This window comes from Myiozetetes cayanensis, unplaced genomic scaffold (assembly GCF_022539395.1).
Source record: "Myiozetetes cayanensis isolate MyiCay16 unplaced genomic scaffold, myiCay2020 scf18, whole genome shotgun sequence".
Taxonomy (NCBI): domain Eukaryota; kingdom Metazoa; phylum Chordata; class Aves; order Passeriformes; family Tyrannidae; genus Myiozetetes; species Myiozetetes cayanensis.
In genome coordinates this window covers 7277774-7298329 of record NW_026087389.1, presented here as the reverse complement: position 1 = coordinate 7298329, position 20556 = coordinate 7277774, and the positions used below count along the sequence as shown (strand labels likewise).

Genomic DNA, 20556 nt, shown 5'->3' with positions numbered 1-20556 from the left:
TTGTTATTAATGATTCCTACGAACTCTCTGTCTTTGAACAGGAGAGATTTACTTTTGACTGATATCTGGCATCGAGTAATTTCACGCAACAGTGGAGAGAGAGAGATTCCCTTCTGCTGTGGCCTGCTGGTATGGTATGAAGCCTTAGGGAGACAGATGTGCCTGCTCTCCTGTCCTTGCACACTGTGCTGCCCTTCCCTCCATCATGGAATGCTTTGTTGCTACCCTGACTGCAGACGAGACAAAATGTAAGACAGAGGTACCGGGGGAGTTCCTGACTTGCAGTGCTTCACATGGTGCTTCATGTGATGGTGATAACCACTGATCTGGCCTAAACAAAACATATTCTGATTGTCGTCATCCAGAAAAATCACTCTTTATTTTGAAGCACACCAGGTCTTTGTCAGATCACTACTGACAAAGCTCAGATCAGGCCCATCCTTTGATGTTACAATGCCAGCGCTCCTTCCACTATATTTAGGATAGAAACGGATATTATTATTTTTTTGTTCATTAACGCTGCTTATGTTTTTAGCCATACAGGGATGAAATTGCAACTGGCATTACTATAGGAAAGTTTAATGATCCCAATTATCTCATTGAACGTATCTTTGGCTATTTTCACCCACAGAAATAAAACTTCTGCTGGCTGCCAGACATCCTCAGCTGTTTTACAATCTCTATACATAAAGGCGGAACAAATTGGCCAGGCAGCGACCCTGAATGTTTGCCTATGTTAAGTGGTAATAAAAGAGATCAGGAGTTACACAGCTGGGCAAAGAACTGCACATGAAAGGTGCAGAGTCACCTCCTGGCACCGACCAGGCGGTGCTTGGGGAGCAGCAGGGTTGCAGATGGTGCCCTCGGGGAGAACAGCAGCTCATCAATTACCCAAACCAGCAGCAAAACCCATGTCCAGTTTTCTCCTCTGGCTTTGCTAAGGACCGTGCTCTCAGCAGGGACTTCCCACGAGAAAGCTGTTGTACCAGCCACAAAGAAACCACGTGTTCCTCATCACAAATACTGCAGATGATCACAGGAAACCCAGTCAGAAACAGACCCTTTCCCAAATACTGCTGCTGCTGCTGCACACTCATGAGGGGCCACTGTAACTTTCACGATGAATTTCTGACAGCATATAAGCCAGTTCTTAAGAGTGCATTGCTTTTCTATTAATTTAACTGGTATTATCCTCTCTGTTTGCCCCAAGCAAGCAGACCCAAACCACACTGATCTCCTCTGACCTGACAGTCACTCTCCTACACAAAGTTATTTTGGAATCATTTTGACAGTGACAGCCACAGCTCCTTCAGCTTACTTACATTCAATGGATACTTAACCATCCGAACACAACTGTTCCCAGCCAATATCCACTCTTAGGGAGGAAAAGGGTAAATAAAGAAAAAAATCCTAAAGCAGAAAGGTCAATGAAGAGTCAAGTTAGAAGGTGAATGAATATGGCTGCTTGCTATTTTACATTTTTCACAGAAATACAGAATCACAGAATGGTGTCAGTTGGAAGGGACCTTAAAGATCATCTCATTCCAACCCCCCTGCCATGGGCAGGGATACCTTCCACTAGACCTGGTTGCTCCAGTCCCCATCCAATCTGGCCTTGAACATCCAACCTGCCATCCATAGCTTCTCTGGGCAACCTGTGCCAGTGGCTCACCACTCTCAGTATGAAGAATTTCTTTCTAATATCTAATCTAAGTCTCTTCTCTTTTAGTTTAAAATTATCCCCCTTGTCTTTTCACTGTCTGCCTGTGTAGACAGTGAGAGTTTGGATGTTCATGGGCAGGGAATGATTTCAAGCCACAAGGAGATGGTGGGTACAGTGATGAGGAACTGTTGCTGATATTGCACCCTGCCTCAGAAATAGAGAGCACCAGTTTTTAATGTGATTTTAAACTACAAAATAAAGTGCTGTGCTTGGCAAATGACATTCTCATCAAATCTAACAGGCATCACGTGATTTGATAAAATTATTGTGTCAATTATTTCTCTATGAAACCACATCCCTGTTTCGCAGTTATTTTGTCAGTCCCGGTCTCGGTTCTGCACGAGGGCACACAAGACTCCTGGTAATGGCAGCCAAACACATGCCTGCAGCTCATTTCACCAGCGTTGCACAACATGAGCTCTCCAACAAACTGGTAGAAATATCAGCAGGATAAATGACTGGTGTTGAGAAGAAATAAGAGACCATTTAATTACTCAACTATTAGAATTTTATAATTTAAACCACCCAAAAGACTTTTTCCCTGTCAACTCTGGACTTAACTAGGTCACAAATGAAGATATGTTTAGGAAATCCCTCCACAAAAGCCAACAGCTCATGGTCCTCAGCCTGGGAACAAGGGAACTCTCAAGTGATGCTCCTTCTGCTGAAGAACAGCCAAGGAGTAAAGCCCTGCACCCGATGCCTCCCTCCAGCATTGTACTGTAATCTGCATTAGCTTCCAAGATCTCCCAGCTTTGCTGGTGACCCAATATTTTGCTGTGTCCTATGTTTTACATTTTTATGTCGATACCTGGAGCAAAATATCTTCAATATAGACCTTGCCCAGTTTCCCTTCCTGTGGATTAATGACGACTGGAGATCTGTGATATTGGTGCTGTAAGCACAGGCAGCAATCACTCAAGACACAGAAACAGCAATCAGTCAAGATGCAGAAATGAGCTTGGGACACATCCCAGCACCTGCAAGAACAAGCAGGTATTTTAACCAAAACTCACCAGGGTGCTGGGGAAAGTCTGGGAACCTTCCCTGTGGTCATTGTCACGGTGCCTGCTTCCTCCCCAGCACTTTTTTTTTCTCTGCAAACGTCATTCCCTGGGCAGCACATTCAGAAGAGGACAGCAAAATTATGTGTCTGCTCTTTGTTCTCATTTATTATGGTAAATGCCTATAATTTTAGCTGTCCCCTCCTCTGCATGCCTAAGGAATGCTTAAGGCTCAAGCATGAACACACAAGCAGGCAGCCTGGTTCTACCAGTGCCCAGGAGCCCACAAGGTCCTAAACCTGGTTGTGGTTGGGGCACAACAGGGTTCAAACTCCAACCTCCATCTCACACCATGCTATCCTGGGTCACCAGCATTCAGGGCTCACATCCAGACCTGCTGGGAAAGTCTGCTCACTTTCCTGTCATAGCTATAAATGTTTAACATCTGCGGTCTCCAAATCAACAGCAAAACAATCACAACCCTGACGTCTGACTTGAGTTGGCATCAAGAGGTTTATGCCTCTCTCCCATACCTTCTAAGTCTTTCCATATTCAGTGGGGAATTTCATCTCAATACTGCCCTTAATCTCAAGGCACTCTGGCTGTTACACTTTGTTAAACAGGGGCTGCAATTGTTTTCCTGCTTTCATTGCAGTGATGTTTCTACAAAGACTTCATGACGAATGCAGGACAAATAATATTGTGCCATCACTTCCCCATCTTCTCATTGTTCTTTATGTCAGAGACAAAAGAACTGGACCAAAGGCTGGATACAGTATTAAAAAACACATGCACAGATCACTCGTGTTAGGAAACATCACTGCTGCCCTGCATTATACAACAAAGTCTGTGCTGTGGAGACCAGCATGGTTTTTACATGAATTTAAGCTACTATAGCTGCCTTTTAAATACATGAGAGGCTGTATTTGAAGTTGTTTTGCATCCAATTCCCTATTGAACTTGCACTCTCATTTCTCACAAAACATGAGTAGAATCAGATGTTCCAGAAAAACTGTAGTATATTGAATATGAAAACTCAGCACTGAAATAGAGGTAAGGAGCATCTTACATAAGTTAGGGATATTGAGGCTGAGCCTTTGAAATGCATGAAATCTACTTTGTTGATCATCTGCCAATTTATAGTCAGTTCAGTGGCAACAAATATGCGCCTACTTTGATATCCTCTTGAAGACAATTCTTGTCACCTCACTTCTGTTAAGAAATATATCTATTCTCTTTTTAATTTGGTATTTTTTGGATAAAATCTGGAAGATTAACCCAGCTGTATTTTATATTCATGAAGTACTTTTTATGGTCTGATCCATCTGACTCCCAAAGTTTCTTCTGAATTAAAATGATGCTGTCTATCTCATTCCAAGCTGTGGTATAAAGCATTTGTCAAGTTACGTGGAACACTGGTAGTCTGAAGAATGAAATGTAAGCAATGGAGGAAAAGACTGGTAAATAACTTTTTTTTTTAAAATAATTCTTTTCTCTGGAAATCTGAACACAGTATGGATTGCAAAGGGGTAGAAGCAGCCTTGAGGAAACCACATCTTTCAGAAATAAGATTAGAGAAAACCTAGTAAAATATTAATATAGAACTTCCAAAATATTCCCTTAGTGCATGATGTATGTCTGAAGAACGATCTCTCTATTTAACATGATAAAAAGAGAACTGAAAGAACAGTGTGCAACCTTAGGCTAGCACAGCTCAGTGGAAACCAGTCCAACTTCTCTGACAAGACACTGTGTGTTGAAATGAAGACCCTGGAGCTCTGGCACAAGCCAGCATGATCATGTATAACCCCTGCTATGTGCAACTACGACTGTATCTTTCCATTTTGCTCGTGAGATAGGCAAGAAAAGTTCCCCAGGAAAGCAACAGGATTTCAGTGATAAAATACAAGAGCGAGGGTTGAAGTGCTGCAAAGCACTGAGATTTTCATGTGGAATTCAAATTAGATTTAAAGACCTACACATAAAATCAAATTCTAGCGGCTGCATTGTGTTTCCAGTTAAAAGGAAGAGAAAGAGAGGCATTAACACAGTGCAGGGTCATGCACCAGTTATGTCTTATTAAGTATTCCAGCCTTCCTTAAGATAAGCATCACATATGGGTTCTTTTGCAGCTAGCAGTTCCTTGCTTAAAGAGAGAGAGGTCTGGATAACACCCCTTCTGTCTCCCAAGGCCTCCTGGGCTGATTGACAGGAACATGTACTGCAGGGAACAAATGCTGCTCAGAGAAAAAACAAGATTACTTTCTCCAAAGGGGGCCAGTGGGGTCATTTCTTCGTCACGTCTTCTGCTCATCATCTCTGGTTGAGGGAAAGACAAACAAGAGGAGTGACATTTTCCTTTCCTAATAAGACACAGTCCATGCTGAGAAACTGGTTTTTACATACAGTGGTTCCTGATCTGGTGGAAAAAACCTCAAACATCTGGTTAAGCAGTGGAAAAGTCATGCCAACAACTATATTTTCAGTGAAAGAAGAGAATTACCAGTCCTTAAATAAAGGGGTTAAGGCAGATTGGAAATGTCAAGCCACTGATATGATATTTTATAAGGTAACCATGGTTATTTTTTATGCATTCCTTTGCAGCATGAATGCAGATGATGAAAAGTATTCATGGGCCAACTGAAACAAAAATAAAACTGAAGAGATATTTGATGGCAATTTAGACCTTAAACTGCAGAAATTATTCAGTCCATACAGACAACAAATAGCATTCAGCTGACACTGCACCACAAAAGGGTAAAAACTGGTTTTTACATTTCACAAAGGATGAACATCTTGAAAATCATCCTGACTTTAGCCCTAATGTATCTGCAGAGATCCATATTGCTGGAGCAGGACAGATCTGGCCTCATGCACGACGTTGTGCTGTGGCCTCTGGATAAAGCACAACTGTTTCTAATTTAATTTGTTCAAGCTGCTGAAAATGCAAAAGACAGGAGTGCTGGTGTGCTGCAGCCCCTCAGTGCAGCCCAGCCAGGGGGTCAATAATGCTCTGGATGCACTAGTTTGCTCTACTGCTGCTTCTTGAGATCATTTGACATGCTTTTCCATGAGACTAACGAGCTCTCTTGGTTACTCCTACCTCACTGGCAAGTGGTGTCACCCCTTACAGCGAGGGCAGGGGAGCAACACAGCAGATTGAAAGCAGGGGACAAAGCACAGAAGTTGTGACAAAGCACAGAATCCTAAAACCGGGCTTCAGCTCAGAGGAGTCTCCGTGGACTCCTGCAGCAAATAATGAATTAAATTCATCTCCAGAACCCCTAGGAAGAGGGGCTCCCATCAGCAAAAACGTTTTGCACAGCAGCAGAGAGCTGAAATAAGAGGCTGTTCCTCCACTCGAGAACCTGTCTGGATGCTGAAACCATTTTCTGTCCCTTGAATAATATACCGTGACAAGCCACTGCTTGTTTTGGTGGAACAAGTGACATTTGGCTAGGCTGCAGAGAGGCATCCACACCCCTAAACCCAGAGGGAAGGCTGGCAGGAGGTAGCGTGGGAAGGATTCAGTGCAGAAGAGTTCTTCAGGCTAATAAACATCTCTGGTTAGTGTTAGAAGAAAACAACTGACTTTTCCTCTGCAAGTCTTCACTATTGTTGCATGACATTATAATTTCTCTGCTCTTTGGATGTATGCTCTGGCCTGGTTTCTGTAAAGGGACTAAAAACCAGAAGAAGTCCACAGTAGGGCCAGTACTGGAAGTTCCTAGTGCACGAAAACATACATCCCCAACTGGCAGCTAACAGGGTTAAAACACCCTCTGATTAAATGAAAGCATCTTTAATTAGTTTAATTGACCATGCCTCAGCCAAGACCATCTGCTCAGCAGCATTTGCCTGCTCTTTGCAGGAGCGATTGATCAGCCATAGCTAGAGAATACAGCATTAGGCTACATCAGATTTATTTTGTTTAATAGAAGAGCTAATTTGCTTTAAATTTAATTACAGGGGCCAAGATTGCTCCCTAAGTCCATAACAGCACAGAACATAAGCTGATCCTACAGCTAATGGATGCACACGTAGGTCTGTATGTATCTGTGCAAATCAGACGCTGGGTGATGACGACTGAGGGCGAAGGTCCCACCCTGGCAGAGAGTCATCGCTGCACTGTCCTCCCCAGAAGGCAGCAGCACTGTGGCACACTGCTGGCAGAGCCACCCTGCTCAGTGCCTTGTCCCCCTCCAACTGGCTGAGCTCTTCCCCGCAGCTCTCACTGGATGCTGGAGCTGACAGATGTCCCTTCCCAACCACCTCTCCTGCTCCTAATTATAGAGACACTAAACGAAGCATCACATGTAGGGCCAGTGTTTCTGCACCACACAGGACCAACCGGGACAACTGGGGGACCACTCTGTACCTCCCGGGTGATCTCCACCAGCAAACCTCTCCCAAAGGACGGGGCTGGCAGTAGAGGGTCCAGCAGAGCCAGACATCAGGCTCACCCCATCCCTGACAATGTGCCACCCCCTTCAGCTTCTCCGCCTCCCTTGCCAACATCTTTGTTCAAACATCGCACTGTGAGCAATTCCCCCTCCTCCCCAAAGGAACACGTGTACCTATGTTGTGTTATTATGACAGGGGAAATTTCATTCACTTCCCAATGTTTCTTCCTTTCTCAGTTTCCCATCTCGGCTGTCTCTGGGAGATGCTGTGGCTGCCGCTGGCTGCTACAGGAGTAATTACAACCCTGCAGAAGGCTCCGGGCTGCCATTTCTGTTGCCATGGAAATAAACACTGAATTACTGAAAACAGAGCATGATGCTTCATGGATTTTGAGGCTTTTGATCATCCTGAAACCACTTTCACCCATTTTTATTGGTGGCGGCTTTGTTTTAAGGGGGTGGGGGAGGATGACGCTCGGAGTGTGAAAGTAGGTGGAGCAACCAAAATAGTGAAAGAGGGAGGGGAAAAAAAAAAGCTAAGGGGTCTGGCTGATGGTCTGGGGATTTGCAAGGGGGACAGCAGTGCTGGCCAAAGCTGCTGGTTGTCCTCAGCACAGGTATCCAGCCCTGGAGAGAGGAGCTCATGGAAGCTTGTTGGTCCTTGCCTGATGCCTCGCAGCAGCCCCAGCTCGACACCACAGCCCCTGTGATGGGTTATTTGCAGGGGCTCTGGGATCCAAGCAAAGCTCCTGCCCTTGCACAGGGGTCACTACAACCAGCATCAGTGCTCAGGTGCCCAGAACTGCAGATGGATGTTTCATAGGCACTGAGCTTCAAGAAGAAGCTAGAGTAAAAAGGAATTGCTTTGTGTTCTTTAAAAATGATGGAAAAAGGAGCAGAAGGGAGCAATCTGATACTAAACCTGAGTCTCTGAACTGAAGAGACAGAGATGTGCACAGACAGGTAACTCCACGCTGTGCACGATCCTGGGCTCAATGCTCATTGCAAAGCATGGCTGGGACTTCTTCATCACAACAAACTAAATGAAATACCTGATCTGGGGAGGATACACACCTTTCTACCAAACATTTATTCTGAGGTGACCTTAACCCTCATCTCACCGTCAGAACTGTCACAGTGCCTCACAGGACTTCCTGCCCCAAACTTGGGCTGCAGCTTCCAAGTACCACTGCAGCATCTTTGCAGTGGGAGAGGGTTTATGAGGGGTATTTGTGGAGATGACTGCAACTTTCAGCTAAGTCAGCAAAGTCAGCTCATGCTGTGTGATTGGCACACGTTGGGTGTGCAATGAACGCGTGGCAGGCACGTGATTGCCACATGTCAGGCGTGTGAGGGGGCTCAACACAACACAGTGAGTCGAGAAATGAAGTTTGGTAGAACCATGTGAACTGCAGAGATGAGAGGAGGGCAGAAGGCGAGACACCACCTCAGCAAATCATCCCCAATACTGACTTGAGCTAAAATCAAACAGTCGAGTCAGGACAGAAATCCTAAATAGCTTTTCTGCTAACACTTCTGAAACCAAATTTTTTTTGGCAGGGGAACTTTCTGCTTTGTGAGAAATGTCAGCCTTTGGACACAGTGTCCTAATTCAGCTGCAAAAATAAATGTCAAAACAGTGAATTCTAGGTTTAAGCCAGCTCTGGTTGACAAAATTTGGGTTGAAATGTTTCCTAGCTAAAAATCACAGGCCACCAATACTTACAAAACAATTCCAACTGCACTGGTGAGAGGTTTTTATGCCTTAACATGAAATAGCCGCCAGACAGCGATGGGACCTGGTGTGGGTTGCAGGCCACCCACACATGCCACTTCCCTGATGTTTTCCCTTCTACATGGAGGGACAGAAATAGATATTGAAAAACCATGAGCATTTATTAGTATCACTCAGCAGGTTTGACATGCATATATTTAGTTACTTGCTTTCAAATCTAAAATCTAAGGGAATTATGCTTAGCACAGGTATTTTGCACATTTAACAGGCATGCTACAGTGTATGGGGCACTTCAGGCCCAGGAAAGAAGAGAAAGTCTGATTGTGAAGCCTGAGAGATCAGACAGTTCTGCAGGGAGAGCCCAGAATCCCACACTTCCTCCAGAGGGGGAGGATGGAACTGTGCAGCTCATCACAGACATGGTCTGGACATCTGCTCCTGCTGCTGGATTAACTGAACAGCACTGTACTGGCTCCTGCTCTTCTCACCGTAGCTAAAAATGACTTTCAAACACAGCTTGAGATAGAAAAGCAAATCACTGCCCTACGGCTGGGAAAGAACAAGACAGGGAGAACACCACAGCCTGATTTGCAGAGATGCTGCAGCAATTCAGCTGTCACGAAGGTCAGTGAGAAATACAGGGCTTGTGCCCAAGGAAAAGCCAACTGCAGCAAAGACCCAAGTTTGGAATTGCACAACACTTACGAAAAATAACTCCTCTATGACTCTTTGGCAACCACAAGCTAATTACCAAGCAGAAGAGCTAAACTCAAGCCTTGCCAACAGGTTCGGGACCAGGAAGCCAAGAGTGAAACACATTTCTCCCTCCACAAGGCCTCTCACATATCAGAAGAGCTCCATGCTGGAGCCAGAGATGCTCAATTCCCACGCTGACTCCAGTGGAGCAGAAACACCAAGCCACGTGGCATGTGTTATGCAAAAAGCACAAGACTCTCTGTATTATTTAAAATGTTCTAGTCAGAGACTGTGCTTAACAACACTGCTATCTTCACAACCATTCTGCTACAACACCACTTCCCATCTTTGTTTCCTAAAAGCATTTCCAACTGCATCAATCCCTTTTGCTCTGTTGCAATCTCAGATCCTGCTATATCACCGCTATCACATTAAGAATACACTTATCTCATACCACCTGGGGATATTGTATTAAAAATAAAAATATCTTTAGAAATCATCCTCCTTCTGCCCAAAAAAATATTATCTCAGAGGTGAATGGAAATGCTGTCCCAGTGATGCAACCATTATGCAATTAGTGTGATGTAACAGGAGGCTAAATAGAGAAAAGAACTACTACTTCCAGAACACAGGAGAAATTCAAGAAGTGTTTGGGGCCTTCAGCACCGTTCCTGCTCATGCTTTCGGAGGAAAACAACTAGGCAAAGCCTTCTCACCCTCTCCCTCCCAGCACAGCCTATGGGGCAGTTTCATCCTGCACACTAAGGCAAGGAAAAGCACATCAGGTCACCCAGCCCCTCTGCTCCCAGGCTCTGGGAGCCCCTGGAGAAGATAATGGACTTTTTGCTTTTCTAAGTACAGGTGACTGACAGATAAACTGCACGAACAGCACAGCACTGCCACTCTGGAAGGAGTGATGGCATTCAGACAGCCTGCCAGGGAAAAGGCTTCACTTCCCAAACTCATGCATGGCAGGCAAGCGTAGGTCAAAAATAAGTGCCAAACCACTGCTGGGAGGCTCGTGCTTGCCCCCAGATTTGTTTGGGAGGTTTTCTCAGTGCCAGTGTGAAGCCTGTGGCCAGCACCATGGCAGGTTGCCAAGCCAGGGTTTGTGGTGGGCTCTGGCAGGAGCTGCCCGAGAGAGGAAAGCAAATGCATCAATCACCCGCGTGTGCACAACTTGTGCCTGCACGGTGTTTCTGGGAATACTGCAATTTCAGCTCATCCAGGAAAATCCAGATAGTTTTCCTTATTCACAAACAGAATATGTGGCTTTTTGGTGAATATTTTTGTTTTTACCAAACAGGTGACAGAAGCTTTAATTGAATTATTAAGAAAAAGGTTTAAGTTGCACTTCGAATTAGCTCTGACCAGCAGTCAGTATATGTCTTCATGGGGAGGTAAATGAGCCCTGCTTAGGCTGACTCTGACCCAGACACAATCCAGTCCAAAACACAACAGCACACTGGAAATAAATGACTGTTTTTAGGGGTTATGGGGCCAGTGCCCTAAAGCCCAGCAGGCTCTGTGATGCAAGTACAGCTGCAGGCACAGGCTGGGAGGTGTCTGCAAAGTCCTGTCTGGGAGGGAGCTCACTGCTGATGTCAGGACAGAGGTGGCAGAGAAGATGACAGCTTGTCAAACACAGGGAGATAGATGTGGCAAGTGAAAACTTATGAAAATGCAAAGTGAGGTGGAGGGGAGCGAGCAGCTGGAAGAAGTCCTGCAGAAGCACATCCCAGCCCTGCCATGGCCACAGCACGCATGTACATGCAAAGCTCGGAGCCATTCCTCCCCTCCAGGTGCCCCAGGTCCTCTCCCACTCAGCTGCCCATACTTCATTATGAGAGACAAGAGGAAGCCTTCATGGAAAGAGGCAAAGGGAAAAGGAGCAGACACCCGAATCACTGCTCACCGCACATGATTTTCTGCTCTCCCCTGCAGCTCTGCTGCAGAAAACACGCTGGCCAAGTGGTGTGCACCTTTGGCTTCTGCCAGGAGCTCCCCACACAAGCTAAGCAAACACAAAAATTTACAGGTTGGTAGGTTTTACTTACACCCTACAACAGACTGGCTGCAAGCAATGGCTGAGACCCTGCAGGAAGGAGTAGAGGTCAACAGCAATTTTGGTGCTTCATGGAAAGACAGAAGTACAAAGTGGCTACTGCTGCTCCTCTAAGTGCTGTTGGTGGCCAGAGAGGTCCAGAGACCCCTCTGGTATAGCCCAGGTTACATGACTACCGGTGGCACCAAAATAAGGGACCTCACAGCAAAGCCTGCAGTTTTCCCAGGCTCTCTGCTGCCTTCCCTGCAGCACCTAAAGGGAGAGGGAGCAGCAGTGACCTGTTCCATGTGGGGCAGGGTCCCACCCCACTGTGCTGGCACCACAGCACTGCAATCACTCACACTGTATCCCAGGAAAACACCAAACAGCTGGATGACTGCTGGCCCTGCAGCTTTCTGAGCTTTCTTCTACAAAGGGCTTTCCTTTCTGCACAGCTAATCCTCACTATCCAGGTATTAAAAACAGAGTAACTCCCATGCTAATACTTGCCTTCAACAGAAATTATGTCTTTCTGTAAAAGCTTAAATTACAGGTTTACTGCCTCCAAGTATTAGAAGAGACCCAGAATTAAATCCTTCATTTTCAGAGTAAAACCAGGACCTACTGCAGGAAAAAGGTTGCTTGATGCAACAGGGCAATTTGTAGGAAGCAGCCTCTGGGTTCACAGTGTCAGTCAGAAAGGCTCTCACAAGCAGAGATCATCCACAAAGCAGGGCAGCTGCGATCAAATACTGTTTTCTGCATCAGTGGGAACCACAAAGCAAGAAGTTTGGATCACACACATGCTCACGCAAAGCCACCCTAGTCCTTAGCTAAGCACAGGTCAAGGGAGGATGAGAGACATAGGGCTGGAGCTGGTTTAAGTTAAAAAAACCCCAAAACACCGCAGAACTGACTCAGCTCTCAAGACATCACTGAAAACATGGTTTTGATTGTAAAGAAGCCCTCCAACAGAGGATGGAGACACGAAATCTGGTTTGTAAACACAATTTATGAGGTTCACTGCAGTTATTGCTGTTGGCTTTTTGCTATGAAGACACATTACTCAGGGACATTTATTATCTTCTCCCTATTCTGCCATTAAGGTTCTGAGCTGAAGAAGAACAAAATGCAAGATAACTAAGCTCTTTAGAGGAGAAAAAAACAGATCAAACATAATTCTCTGTGTCTTAAAAAGAATTGGAGATGTCTAGACAGAAGACAGACAGAATTGGTCTCAAATGTATTAATTTCAATAAGAAGTCGAAGCCCTGTATTACAGGGAAGAGATTGAGCTCTGCTCCTCCTCCGAAAACTTTCCACAGCATTACCTTACTCTCCCTGTGACTCTGACATCCTCTATCCCGCCTGTGATATTTATATCCCATAGCAGGGGACCGTAATCTGGGTCACCAACAGCCTGGACAGACACCGACAGGCTCAGCGAAAGCTGCTGGAAACACAAGCAGCACTGCAGAGTCTCAGCTCTGCAACTCCAGGGAACTGGCTGTTACTGGGGGAGAAAGAGAGGAATTGGGAGAGGTTTTCAAGCGCAAGCAGAGCCACTGTGAGGCCATGGGTGTTTGGGATGCTCTTTCCTCCCAGCACAGGCCTACAGGGATCACGGAGCTCCCTCTATTTAAAGTACAACCTCAATGAGCAAGTTTGCATAAGCCACCCACCCCAGGGGCTCCTGGCTCCAAGTACTGGTAAATTATTGCAGGCTGCAATAATTTAGGAACCTCTGTCATTTAGACTGGTGATATGATAGAGAAAAGGCAAACAAGACACAGCCAAACAGCCCACTTAGGCACCATCAAAGACCTGCTCACCCAGACACAGAGCCAAGGAATAAAATTTTCCCATCTCAGTAATCCCATGGAATTTCATGAGAAAACAAATAAGAGAAAGAGGCCCGCTTGGACACCCAGAACAAAACTGGCAGTGCAGAAATCTCACCATGAATCAAAATCCCTTTCCTTGGTGGAAGTTCTCTCAAAATCAGTCTGGTCAGCCCCAAAGTTTCCAGTTCAATAACACCAGTATTTCCCATTGGCAAGCCTTCCCCAAGAAACTCTTTTCCATTCCCACCTTACCTGACATGCATTATACAGGAGCTGATGCTCGAATTTCTTGATCCCCAAAATGTTCTGGAACATCTCGTAGAGCTGCTCCTTGCTGAGGATGAGCTCCGAGGCAGCGCTCGCCGTCATCCTGGCCTGTTGCTTCCGGGGATCCTCCTCCCCCCGGTAAATAGCATCAAACTTTGCCATCCAAGAGCTCAGGACTGTCTCCTTGCTGAGGCCATCAATTTCTGGCAGGCTGCGCACTCTCTTCTCGATGTGTTTCTTGAAGACCTCCCGGGAGTCATTTGCGGAGCACCCTCCACTCTGCACCATCCTGGCAACGCGGTCGCTTTTCAGGAATACCTGCAAAAAAAAGGCGACTTCAGATGGTGTCAGTTTAAAAAAAAAAAAAAAAATCTCCCTTAAGTACCACAAAACGTGGTTTCACTGCTGGGAAGCTGCTTATTGGCTGCCAGGATGCTTTTCAGCTCCTCACTCAACAACCACATGTTGCCAGATCAACCGAGGTTTCAGCTGCACTTTGGGAAGTGTGTAATGAAATCAGGTGAAGCTTCTGCTTTGCATCCACTAAAATGAAACATTCTGATGCAATTAGGACTCGATGTGATGTTGTGGTCACAACTCGCCAGATACATAAATGCCCTTTGGGAAAGCAGGATTATATTTTTTCTCTCTCAAATGTTTTAATCAAGAAGTTCTTGCACAACTACATTCACCTAAACAAGTTCTGCCCTGTTAGAGGGAGCAGAGTCATCCCTCTCAAGCCAACAGCACTGCACTGCATTTACCCCGGTAGCCAGGCCCCTGGGAAACCTCTGACCAGTGCAAGGACCAAGCTTACATCTTAATTCTACTACACCAGAGTAGATCTTTGCAGACTGTCCTGCTGTCACAGGAATGGCACTGTAATAATTAATTTAATGTTGCCTTCAGGTAAATAACATGTGTCCCCCTACTTCTCCTTTTTCCAGCCTTGGCAACCAGTACAGAACGAGCACCACTAAAACAGCCCAGGAAAGGACAAGGACAAATGGGCTGATCTTTGCAAACCAATGGGAAAAACACCAAGTCCACTCAGATCACCAAAAGGTGCCATGGCCACAGTGCATGAGCCCTAATCTTTTCCTGCTCCACCTCTGTGGAAGCACAGGACAGTTCAGCACAGCTTGGGGCTGCCTGGGAAGGCTTTGCAGAGGTGCAGGGCACTGACAGTAGGAAGATGTCCAGGGAGCAACGCAGAGCTGAAGGGTTAGAGGGACAGGAGAAATTGTGCTGTTTCTTCTTTCCCAAGCCCTGAACATAGGAAAGCAATTGATGGTCAGCAAGAAAACTGCTGTTTTATTAATAATGCTGAGAACTGATGAATGCAGCAGCCTGCAAAGAAGCTGTGCCAGCACAGAGGTATATCTGTCAGCTCTCAATAATTAAAGAGCTTGTGGATGACCTAAGGACATGATAGATTTATTTATTTTATACCACTCAGAAACATGGCACTCCATGTTCCCAGATGCTTTATAGCCCAGGCATCTGTCAGCAGTGCTAGTGGGTTTTGCTCAAGGACCAGCCCAAAAATGCTGCTGAGGAAGAGCCTGGCTGTTTCCTTCCAACATCACTGTGCTGGGGAGCACTTCCTGCAGACAGGGGAAGAGGACAAAGGCAGGAGGCCACTAACAGCCTCTTCAGCCCATGCTGAAATGACACCAGCATGCACTATGTTTCCTTGCAGAGCTTAAATAGGAGTGATGGCATCCCAGGTGTGTGTGCAGGTGCTTTCAAGTAATAGATGAGAGCTATCAAAAGCCAAGCTCCTGATGCAGCTGAGGACATCACCAGTACACTGACTGCAGGAAACAGTGGGAGGTCACAGTGAACATCCCCACTGCAGCATCCTCAGCTCCCATGTCCCCTCAACCACGCCAGGGGCCTGGGCCTCACCCTGTGTGAACATGCTAGTGACTTCCCACAACTGCCAGCGCCAGTGGCTGTTGTTATCCGTGGTCCTCACCCACACCAAAGGGATGATGGCACTGCAAGCAGCAGGATCTGGTTCTCTGTGTCCCCTCAGCCCTGATTTATCCTCCCTGAGTGTGGAGCAGCAGCCAGCAGATGAAAGGATGGCTGCAGCTGGCAGAGAGGAGACAGGCACGGGGGAGCGCCAGTCAGACACAAAGCAGCGGAAAAAGACCATGAAATAGGAAGATAAAAAAAAGATAAAAAAACGTGTTTCATCCTGCAGAGCGAGCTGCTCTCTTCAGAAAATACCAGGTGAATTGCCTGGCTGTAAGACTGTCTAGTAGGGCTGCCAGGAGTCAAGAATATCTGGAACAAAATCCTAGTGTGGGTGCACATGCCAACACATGCAGAACAGAACTGACCTCTGGGAGCTGGGTCAGGCAATTCCTGCCATGTCCACAGATGAGCCCCCCATGTCATGTGTGGCTCTGTCTGCCCACAGCAGAGTGGAAATGGGTCTAATGAAGCATTTCCATGATACCCACAGAAGCAACTGCTGCAGAATGTGCTGGTTGACAGACAAAGCTTTACTCGTTAGAAGTAGAACGACCTGAGAAAAGCTCCCCTGGAGTGCGCTGGGCCTGTCTCTCACACACACACGGGTCTGCAGCATTCCTGCAGGCACAGCGGTGCTTTGCAGAGCAGCAGCAGATCACTCAATTTTTCAATTTAATAGCAGCCTGTGAGCTAGTCTGAGACTGACAGCCACACACTTACACCCTGACAGCAGAATTAACAGCAGAATGTGGCCATGCAAACACACTTAGGGCAACAGCAAGTGAATTTCTGACCTACAATGTCACTTTTACCTCTTTCTTTCTCCAGAAAAAAACCTCGATCATTCCCTAGGTAATGAACTTATTCTGCACTGCTGTAAGTCGACCCCTTAGAAACACCATCCATGTCCTGCACAGAGATGGCCAGTTTCAGCTGGGAAAATACAAAGACGTTTTGGAAAATATTTACACTTCATGCAGCATTGTAAGTCAGAACCTAAATGCTGATTTTGAGATGGTGCCCATGCAAGGGACAGTTAATTGCACAAAACTGAGTTTGCAGGAGCTGAGATCAGCAGGATCTGCTGCGACTGTGCCTTGGATCAACCAAGGGGGGCACATCTCTGCAGAGAAGGGAGGGAGAACGCTCTCAGCAGGGAACACTGCTCAGGCATTGAGAGGGGCAGAGGTTTTCTGCAGTGAGACTTTGCCTTGTACCACTGCAGCTGCTGCTGAAGAACAGCCATATAGAGGCTGAAAGCACACAGCTGTAAGTTAAAGGAGACCAACAGCTAAAAAGAAGAAAAAAGAAGTTGTGCTAAAGGACACAGAGTGATGCATTACACTTCATATGGCCTGTTTTAAGCAAGACAGAGCCAGTGCAGGGTCCAGTTAAATTGAACACATGGGTTTTCATACATCTAGTGCTGATCAACTGCTCTTTTAAAGTTTGATCACTTGGGGCAATTATATAGCACAGGACTTCTGGAGCTGATCAGGACACACTTTCAGCCAGATACACCAAGGAAACAGAGATGTATTTTGCCTGTTTTTAAGCAGTTTCCCTTTCCTGCCCAATAGTCTTATCTGAACAGATTATGCTGCTCTTGCATCCTAAAACACAGCTCACGCCATCTTGAAAACTTTCTTTGAGAGCATCTGTTCACTGAAGCTATGATGATCCCTTGGCAATTTATTTTCTGATAAAAGATGTAAATGACTCTCAGCTTCCTTCCTGTACAGAAAATGATGGAGCAGTAACTACTAGGCTGGTTTAACAGAGTTAATCCACAGATAATTTTTGCTTTCCTTACACAGAAGCAGCTGCTGTCATTTCTTATAGAGTTAAAATTCTCTTCAGTTCTAGTATCAGATTTTGGTCCCCTCTTAGATCCCACTTCCCGAGAAATATTTTATGTAGGCAATTAAAAATCTTCACCTGTTATGACAGAATAGCTCTAGGGAGAAAGAGAAATGGTTTGCAGAAAGGCTAGCAAAAAAAAAACCCAACAAGCAACACTCCTCATACAAATCACAGGCACTGATTTCCTTCAAAAACAGAAGCTCTTTCCTTCTGAGAAGAGATATAAAAGGCAGCATTATGGGCTGCATACAAAGAGGTGCAAAAGGACAGACATGCATAATTATTCTTTTGCACAATTATGAATGATGCTTCACGTTCTTTGGTATCATCTAGTTTTGTAGATGCACATCCTGCTCCCTCCCCCTTTGCTTTACAGCACTTGTCATGCCAAAGAGAAAAGACAAGACTTGCTGAAAATCCCGAAGTCAATTAGAACACAATGCAAGAGCTTCCGCAAGAACTGAATGTGCTGCCCAGATCTCTCCTGGTATTTTTCATGGGGAGCATGTGACACTGATTTTATTTTTGCCATATTCACTGTTTCAGAGTACGCTGTTTAAAAGTATCAGGAGGATATTTTTCAGCTCAAAGGAAGCGTGGTCTTCCCTATAATCAAATCTATAGGATACACCATGGTGTAGGGGTTGTCACAGTTGCTCTGTGCTTTATGTTCAAACTCTGAACCTCCCAAACCTTGTGATGCACCAGACATCAGACAGAAGATGCCTTGCACTTGTCTTAGCTTTGTGCTGCTTGAAAATGGACAATCTTTTAAATCAGAATTCAACCCCATCTGTGAACAGGGATAAGAACAGGGTTCTGTAAGAATATTACATTGTCTCTCCTTACCTCATAGTAGCTCTGGACAGCGTTTATAAATGCTTCATCTGCCACAATCTGGGTTTCTCCATTGAGAAAGGCCTGGAAACGATCTTTGATTGTCTGGAGCTGCTGCTTGCTTATCTGTAAAACATGCCAAAAGGATAAAATTAGTCAAAAAACTAATTGTTCTGCAGTATCTTACTGGGGTGCTTATGATGAGTATTTCTGCTCTCCTTTGGGGACAGCAGCCACACACAGATACACACACACATGCACCCTGGTTAAGTTCATTTGGGCATCATGAGCACCTAAAGTCACCCTGAACATCATTTCTAAACAACTCTGCCACCACAAAATGCACACAAGACTTTCACAACTTCAGGTATACCCAATTCAAAAGCAAACTGCTGTGAGAGTGCTTGGAAGAGCCTGTTTCGGGCAGCCCCTTCCCCACTCAGCTTCTCCTGCCCTTCAGAAGCTGAGGTTTCCTTCAGAAGGGGAAGCCTTGTGAGCTGGCTGTTAAAGGTGGCACTCACCAGCACTCTGGGGCCTTGGTTCTTCCTTGCTTGTTGTCTTTTTTTTTTTCCCTTACTTATTTATTTCTTTTGGCTTGTCACATATAAAATACCGGTGAGGAGCAGTGGTGAAAGAATTTAATGTCAAAAAAATCATGTGAGGAAGGTAAACCTGTTGTCCTTATCCTAGCAAGGACTTTGCTGTCTCTTTGCTGCTCAGAACAGTTTCTGTCCATCATACAGCTGGTATAACTTACAAGACAGTTCTAATTTTGTCACAATGACATCAATAGGAAGTTTACAAGGGTTTATTCCAGCCTTATAAGAAAACATGCCATTACTTTCCCAATTTATCTGTCAGTTTAAAACCAGGCATAGCTAAAACCCCACCTCTGCAGCTTACAGAGCAAAGTCACAGCAGGTACATAAGTCATGTATCAACAATGCCAGCCTAACATCTTAAAATGCAGATAACACTCATGCTGAAGGGCTGCAGGGATTTAAATGTAGCCACGGGGCTACTTCAAGTCTGAGGATTAGGCAGCAGGAAGCAAACAAGATGTATATATGGCAACTTCAAATTTAAAGGAAAAAGAGACCAGTAAGAATTAGGATAGGTATTTAGTACAGATCAAAAGGTCTAGAGAAGAGTGCCTTTTTCTCACTTGTATGCAAGCAGAAGAAACCAGTCCATTAGAACGGAAGAGAAAGATAAAATTAATGGCTCTAAGTGTCTAAATGGCTTTGAAAAAAGTATCGAAAACTGCAGAGATTCAAACAACCAGGGCATAATGAAGCCTGGTAAACACAGCTAGTGATAAAAAGCAGGAGAGGGACCACTTGGAAAATGCAATGATAAATATCACTACATCTACACGACGTGCTATGCGGGACTGTGGTAACGAACATCATGAATACTGGTAATTAATTCTGGAACACCATGCTGAGAGGGGTTAGTGAGCAATAGCAATTTGATGTGATAATCTGGGATTAGTTAATCCTGGTGCTTATGGAGAGGTGTTCATCAAAGTGACATAAAGCGAGACTCAACATGCTCTGCTTCAGAAAACATGGAACGGCCCTCACTGCCCCTGTGGGTGCCAGAAACACGAGTTATTCCCACCCCCAAAACCACAGCCCAGACTTCAGAGGGTCTGACACATGCAACAAGGCTCGGCATCACAGGGCTGGAGTAAGGACCATCCCCTAACCTGATCCACCTCAGCCTTGGGCAATGAGCCCGGTGGAAAAGCACTGCCAAAAGCCCACAGCTTTTAGGTTGGCAGTGTCTAATGTCTGGCCCTAAGAGTCTGTCTGCCCTGTCAGGCACCTAAGCCCCTTTGTGGCGTTTGCCAACAGCACCCTAGACATCCCAAGCCCTTCAGCAACACGCACAACATCAGACATAAAGCAGGCTCCAAATCTATCTGAGTTGATGAAACTGAAAATTGGGTCAGCAATAAGAGGAGCCAGAGACAATGCGGTGATCAAGTGGGAGACACCTATGGGAAGGTGCTAGATCTGTTTTTATTAAGCATTTAATTATCCGGAAGAAGAGAAAAGCAAGATGTTAATTAAATGTATTGGCAATTTTGTATTAGCAAACATTGTCAGAAATGACAGGGCAACAGAGGCCATAAGAAACCAAGGAAAG

At 45.4% G+C, this 20556-nt stretch overlaps 1 protein-coding gene across 13 annotated transcripts in view; it reads right to left on the bottom strand.

The window, feature by feature from the left end:
* Nucleotides 1-20556, bottom strand: part of CADPS (calcium dependent secretion activator) — a 210988-nt gene that overhangs the window by 151209 nt on the left and 39223 nt on the right. For all 13 annotated transcript variants that reach the window (XM_050312882.1, XM_050312885.1, XM_050312874.1 and 10 more), the window contains exons 2-3: nucleotides 18415-18528; nucleotides 13702-14034 (exon numbers count right to left, since the gene is read on the bottom strand). In XM_050312882.1, coding sequence (XP_050168839.1) covers nucleotides 13702-14034; nucleotides 18415-18528 — 447 coding nt within the window. The remainder of the gene's footprint in view (nucleotides 1-13701; nucleotides 14035-18414; nucleotides 18529-20556) is intronic.